This window comes from Monopterus albus, unplaced genomic scaffold (genome assembly GCF_001952655.1).
Source record: "Monopterus albus unplaced genomic scaffold, M_albus_1.0 scaffold892.1, whole genome shotgun sequence".
Taxonomy (NCBI): domain Eukaryota; kingdom Metazoa; phylum Chordata; class Actinopteri; order Synbranchiformes; family Synbranchidae; genus Monopterus; species Monopterus albus.
The window spans coordinates 4,416-11,217 of NW_018128772.1; the positions used below are offsets into that span (position 1 = coordinate 4,416).

The 6,802-nt window shown below is 39.9% G+C and overlaps 2 protein-coding genes across 2 annotated transcripts; one reads left to right on the plus strand and one right to left on the minus strand.

The window, feature by feature from the left end:
- The first annotated feature begins 362 nt into the window (after positions 1 to 362).
- LOC109953639 (nucleotide triphosphate diphosphatase NUDT15-like) lies at positions 363 to 1,846 on the plus strand. Its single transcript, XM_020589118.1, has 3 exons — positions 363 to 643; positions 1,177 to 1,373; positions 1,467 to 1,846. Exons 1-3 carry the CDS (start codon positions 495 to 497, stop codon positions 1,592 to 1,594), a joined length of 474 nt encoding a protein of 157 aa, XP_020444774.1. The 5' UTR covers positions 363 to 494; the 3' UTR covers positions 1,595 to 1,846.
- Positions 1,847 to 1,941: 95 nt separating this feature from the next.
- Positions 1,942 to 6,579, minus strand: LOC109953638 (carboxypeptidase O-like). The gene is given in 10 exon segments (XM_020589117.1): positions 1,942 to 2,264; positions 2,267 to 2,350; positions 2,499 to 2,598; positions 4,004 to 4,206; positions 4,616 to 4,709; positions 5,050 to 5,163; positions 5,556 to 5,660; positions 5,766 to 5,867; positions 5,975 to 6,014; positions 6,431 to 6,579. Coding segments are annotated over 10 exon segments (1,068 nt in total). The 5' UTR covers positions 6,475 to 6,579; the 3' UTR covers positions 1,942 to 2,082.
- Positions 6,580 to 6,802: the final 223 nt, after the last annotated feature.

Below are 6,802 nucleotides of genomic sequence, written 5' to 3' on the forward strand. Positions count from 1 at the left end.
CTTGATTGATTGATTGATTTCTTGATCGATTTTTTTCTTGATTTCTTTGATTTATTTCTTTATTGATTTCTTGATTGATTTTTTGATTTCTTGATTGATTTCTTTCTTGATTTCTTTCTTGATTTCTTTCTTGATTGATTGATTGATTTCTTGATTGATTTCTTTCTTGATTGATTGATTTATTTCTTTCTTGATTGATTGATTGATAGATAGATAGATAGATATGCAAATTTCGCTTTTTGGATGTTTGATTCTTAATGGGAACATTATTCATGACTCTTGGTGTTAGGCAGGCTATTTTTGACAAGGCTATAGATTATGCTATAATCTAATCATTTAAACCTATTTTAAGCGAACCCGGAAGTATACAGAACTGAAACCTCTTGGTGCACCGGGGCATTTCCTCTTCGGTGTAGCACAGCGGAGTTGAGAAGAGGTTTGTTTAGCAAGCTTTATTTGCTAAACATTTATGAGTTGATTTCGAGTTTGTCCAGATGCCAAATAAAACCGTGAAACGCCCAGGAGTTGGGGTCGGGGTGCTGGTAACGGACCCATTCCATCCCGGATGTGTTCTCCTGGGAAAACGTAGGAGTGTAATGGGAAAAGGGACGTACCAGCTTCCCGGTGGTCACTTGGAGTTTGGGTAGGTAAATGGTAAACTAAACCATAAATATGACCCTGTTTACTAGTATATATATGTGACGTATGGCCTATTGTGAATGTTGCTTTATTCATATTAGTAAGCAAATTTCTTCTTGTAACAAAACACACGATTCTTTTCAAGATGTTTTCTTGTTATTATAATGTAAATTACAGTGAAATAAGTACTTTTGGATCAGTTGTTATTATGCCGAATTCTCCCGAAATGCTTAATAAATATTGATACATATTCTCAATTTGCATCGTTACAACTGCCTGTCATCTACGTGCGCGCACATACTAATTCGTAATATTTTTAAATGCAATTTGGTTTATGGTAGTGAAGCCTGGTAATACATTCGAGATTCTTTAAGATCCACTAAAGACAGGTACTTGGAAGGAAAGGTCATTTGAGAAGTGGAGGGAAAGTAATGTAACTACGTTCCTCAGTTTACAGTAGGCTACATCTATCTTTCCATGTCATGTGAAATGGTGAGAGAAAGACCTGATGTGACACTTTCACTCTGTTCCTGAAAGAGAGACGTGGGAGGAGTGTGCTCATAGAGAGGTGCTGGAGGAAGCAGGGGTGCGTTTGGTGAACGTCTGCTTTGCGTCAGTAGTGAACTCCATCAGACAGGAGGAGCAGTACCACTACGTCACCATTATCATGCAAGGGGAATTGGACAGAAAGCAGTCAGGAGAGCCAGAGAACCTGGAGCCAGAAAAGAATGAAGGTACAGTATGTTAAGTGGAGCTACTCTTAAGTTTTAAATGGGGGAAATAATCATTTCTCTCCCTCTAAGCATCTGTGGTTCTGTCCCTCCCAGGCTGGACATGGACACACTGGGACCAGTTTCCTCCTGAGGAGCAGCTGTTCTTGCCTTTGGCTGGTCTGAGACAACAAGGCTTCCATCCATTCAGAAACACAGAGACAAACACTGAAACTCAGCCCTGAAGTTGCCTGTTACACAGAGAGAAGCTTCTTTCTTTCCTCACAGGAAGTTATATGATACCTCTTCCCTTTCTTGCTTTTCAGGAGTCATGTTTTTCTGTTACACCACATGCTGTAATTGAATGTCTTTTCTATTTTTGGAATGAATGACTAAAAGACTAGTATACTGTGATTTTATTTAGATTTTAAGCATAAGAGTGTAAATAAAATGGACGACGCAAACACAGTTTAAAAGACACATGAACACAAAAAATATAATTTATTTGAATTTTTTATTCTGTATGGCAACATTATTCATGCTCTTTAGTCCCAGGTAATATTTAGTGATGAAAATAAATAGTCTAATGCACTGGACATTAGACTACCACTGTAATATGACAGATATGGAAGAACATTTCAGCTCTTTCAGACACTTTACTACAGTTTTATAATATAATAAGAAAAAACAAGCATGCATTGTTACTTATTGAACAGAAGTTTCCTTCTCCACCTCACAACAGGGTGGTGCTGGTGGTGACACCCACTGCTAACAGAAGGGTCCACAGGGTTGTGAAAGTGGCGTCCACAGCACCATTGAAAGTGTTATCGTGGGCAGAGGTGATGACGTGGAGGGCTCCTCTATAGGCCTCCTCACAGGTCGGCTGGATCTGATCCTCAGGAAGCTCAAAGCCGAAGTCCCGTTATCTGTCAGCTCAAAGGTATAGACGAAAGGGATCCCTTGCAGCCCGGCCCAGTCACTAGATGTACCAGAGTTGGCATCTGTAAAAGGAGCTTACATATTTATATTTTGTCTTATGTAAACTACTCAATAATCTAATCATTTAAACCTAATAGTCACACTTTCCCTCATACTCAAATTAAAACCAGTAAACCATTGTCTGTGATCAGCAGGCATGTGTGTACTTACACAGTATATCTGGCGAGGTTCCTACAGTGTAGTTCATCCCATGGACCTTCTTAATTTCATTTGCTGCAGCCAGACCCACCTTCATCTGAGGAAGCACACATTAGCTTCTCTCAGACACTCACTGAGAAGTGCAAATATCCAGAGCAGCCAAAGACTCATCCTGTCTGAAACAAAAGGCCAACAGTACTTTGGAGTTTTGCTGATTTTTCAGCTCTCGTCATGATAACACGGTTGGAACCTCTGCGGCTCGACATGAATGAAGCTACATCTTGTTCAGAAAATGACAGTTTTGATATTAAACGTTGCAGACTTGGTTAAAGGAATTTCAAAACTGAACTTCAAAAACTGTCTTGTGCAAATGAACAGTGAACTGTTTAATGTATATTTTGATTTGAAACTTGAAATCAATCAGAAGGAGCATTTAGACCCTGCTAAGTTACTACAGTGTAAACATTGATGGTTAGACTCTCAGTTGCCAGATACCCTTCTAATTGCACATTAATTTGGAGGTGCACATACACAATTTATTGGCTGATATTAGCCACTGGCTGCTATTATCTTGCTAATACAGTATATTTCTTTTGGTGTCTAGAGCCCAATAATTCACTGCAGTAGAAACTGCAGTACAGAACTGCGAAAGAGGTCATTTAGTTTGTCCACCAGAGAACAATTTTATTTTTCAACGGTTAAATGTGCTATTCAGTATGGAAGAGATTTGCATCTACATTGTTTATGTTTTAAAAGTGATACATCTTTATTGCATCAAATTGATATCAGCATCCACCTTAAAAATCCAGTATTGGTCAGTCTGTCTACTCAAATTGAGTGAGAACTTTGCCAGTCTAAATAAGAAGTCCTGACAGGATCTTCTTGTATCTATTTTAGTCTCGGTGTTCATCATTCATGTCAGTTTTATTTATTTGAGATCCATAATTGAAAACTTTGTCATAAACAAGACTCTGCATCCTGCCAAGCTGAAGAACCACGGTGTAGTTTGAATGCATAATTCTCTCTGGTTGATGTTTCCAGTGGGCTGTTGCCTGCATCAGCCTCCCTCCTAACAACAGCCAGCCCTTCATTTTCCACTATCAGTGTTTCACAGCCTCCCCCGTTCTGTTCTGCCCTGGCAGCCGAGGACCGACTGCTCACGGATGCTGACTATGTAAATGATATAATCTGTTATGTGTATGATTTGTATACACTGTGTTAAGTCCTACTGCACTTTGCCATGCACCACTCTACTGCGCTGTAAATCCAGCAAACAATATTAAATCCAAAACCGTGAAACAAATTATTATTAAGGTGTTTACTGGAATGTTATTCACAGACTGTTTCATTTACTGTTGGTTTTTATCAACGACATACGCTCAGTTTCTATGGCAGTATGTGGCACATCCTTTTTACTGATCTAGAAGCATGCAGTGACAAACCTAATCAGGCTCTACAGATGCATGAGCACCGTTTATCCTGAGATGTGATATTACTGTGTTTGGTGATGTAAATACCAGCTCATCGTAGTTGGGGGCGGTGAAATTGGGGTTTCCATAGGGAATCAGGAGGAGCTGGCTGTAGGAGTGGATGGTGAAGAAACACAGGAAGTGGTCTTTGCGGGTTCCTACAAAGTAGGTTACAGCCTGGGCCTCAGGCTCAGACAAAGCGCTGCTCCCACAGAAGGTCCTTGAGCAGCAGTTAAATGATGCTCCAATTGCTGTGAAAGCAGCCAAAGATAAAAAAAAAAAACAGAATGTAATATAGTAATAACATGACTTCTTCTATAACATGGGCACGCAAGTTCACCTTTTTACATGTTAAGGGAGCATTCAGTTGCTATGTAGTACCAGACAGGAAGGGGTTAATGAAAGATGGTACCAGGTTGCATTGTGGGAATTGTATGATCCAACATGTTTGCACTAAATGTCAAGATCTCTGCTTCAATTTTGAGTGCTCTACTAAATCACTGGACTCCTCCTTTAAATGAAATAATGTAGGAGCTTTGGGAAGATCTCGTAAAAAGAGTCAGGTACATACTAATCTGTTGCTATCAAAAGAAAGGACTATATAAACAGTATAGTGTTTTAATACTATATATGACTGTAATGAACTGTCACAAGACTTACTGCTCCAGTAGGCGTCAAAGTTGTGGTTGAGATCGGTGCCATAACAGTCACAGTCTGAAGGTCCTGGTGATCTGTTCTTCCTCCTCAGTCGAGTCTGAACGGGTCAGAACGGTCAGTCGGTTAAATCAGCTGGTTCTAATCATTCTACCATTTAGTAAATAAATAAAACGGGCCCTTGACATTTCTCCACAGGTTTAAATGCTGCCTTGGATTAGTGTTTGATGTTAGTTTCCCCATTCAGCTTGTTTTGAAAATGAAATGATTTAGAGTTTGGGGCATACTGGGCATCAGAAATACATTTATTCACTGATTGAATTGTAGCTCAGTTTGTTTAAATAGACTATGATTTTCTCATATCCTGTTCATCTGTGGCTCGAGAGCTTGGAGCTAAAGCACTGAATCTTAAAAAGTAATTAGATAATATGCTGACTGACTGTGTTGTCCTTCCAGGAGTAGATGTAGCCATCCACGTTGAGCACAGGAGTAACATAGAAGTCCATGTTCTTCATCTCTTCAATTTTTGGGTCTGTTTTGTATGTTTGCAGGATCTGATTTGATGGAACAAGCAAAAACATGTGGGTCAGGTTGATATGTATGATCCAACATGTTTGCACTAAATGTCAAGATCTCTGCTTCAACGTTGGAGGACATACAGTATATATGAACTGGTGGTTAAATAAAAATCACTTTTATTTGGCCAAGTATGTTACACACACAAGGAGTTTGTTTGTGGCACAGAACCAAGGCAGCCATTTTTTAGCACCAACTCACACCGATGGCTCTAACCATCGGGGGTAACTTGGGGGTTCAGTGTCTTGCCCAAGGACACGTCGACATGTGGACTGCAGGCACCGAGATTCAAACCTCCAACCCTCTGGTTGGGAGATGACTGCTCTACCCACTGAACTGTCCCCATCATTTTTAATGACCTGTCTCTTACCTGCCTGACAAAGTACTGACAGAAGGCTGGAGAAATCCATTCCCGTGCATGTATACCACAGTCCATCCACACAGCTTTCTTTTTCCAGTCAGTATTCAGGCCAATCTGGAGGACAAATTCAAACATACACCAAACCAAAACTATCAGCACGCTCTGGTATCTTAGTTCCTAATTTATGATCTGAAATAAACAATGAAAAAATTGGATTACCTTGAGTAAGCTAATCGTCCTCTTCTCATAAGTCTGTCCATAGTTTACAATGGTCACAACATCAGAGTGATTCTCAGCAATCTGAACCATCCAGTTGGTGATCTGCAGAGCATCGTTCCACATCAGTGTTTGTGTTTGTGTGTGTGTGTGTGTGTGTGTGTAGTGATCTGTTCAGTTAACATGTGTGAACCGTGATTAGGCTTACTCACCTCTGACATTGGATGGTATTTGTAGTAGTCGTACTCCACTCTGTTGCACACAAATACATACACAGTAAATACACGAGAAGCGGTGAGCCTACCCAGGGATGTAGGACAAAAGTATGACACTGTACATATGCAGCCATATCGGGCCCCCTTCCCCCTTTTAATACACCCCGTGTCCTACCTGTAAGAATAACTGAATCAATGAGTGAAAGTGAGTGTGATCTAAATGTTCCCCTCTAACTCTTGGCTAAATTGTAAATAAGTGCATTTAAAATATTGACCAGTATACAGATAGATCTGTCAAATATTTTCTCAATTAATTGATTACTATTACTCTCCAAAGCAAGAACTGGAGAATGTTTGGCAATTTTGACATAAATAATTAACTGATTATTTAAATAGCTGCCAGTTAATCTTTTGTCAATCATGCAATCAATTAATCAGCCACTCAATACTAACTCTCTAGATTTGTTCTTGTTAGTTTGAAGTGCAGTAAAACTCATCTGTCTACTGTCACTGCTCCCGTTGCTGAGAGCAGCACCACAAAGCTCAGTCCCACAGAGTCCAGCATTGTCACGTTGTGAAAACAAGCTCCTTGGTTTTGGCTTCACCTGCTTTAAAGAAGACATCCATCAGATAATGATACACCTTTTCCTCAGTCACAGACCACTGTTTGTTGTATTAGTTCTGAGCTGGGACTCCTGATTTGTTTTTACGCTGATCACAGTCAACGAAGTGCATGATATTTATTTCCTTTCTGTGATGACATACAGTACTGCCCTGTACCGGGGCACAAACACAATAGACATTATATTGTGTAATTCATAGCTT

Excerpts from the sequence above, each read along its gene's own strand:
- LOC109953639 (XM_020589118.1), top strand. The coding sequence starts at position 495 with ATGCCAAATAAAACCGTGAAACGCCCAGGAGTTGGGGTCGGGGTGCTG. Across the intron at positions 644-1,176 it reads GGTGGTCACTTGGAGTTTGG|AGAGACGTGGGAGGAGTGTG; the intron begins GTAGGTAAATGG and ends TGTTCCTGAAAG. Across the intron at positions 1,374-1,466 it reads GGAGCCAGAAAAGAATGAAG|GCTGGACATGGACACACTGG; the intron begins GTACAGTATGTT and ends TGTCCCTCCCAG.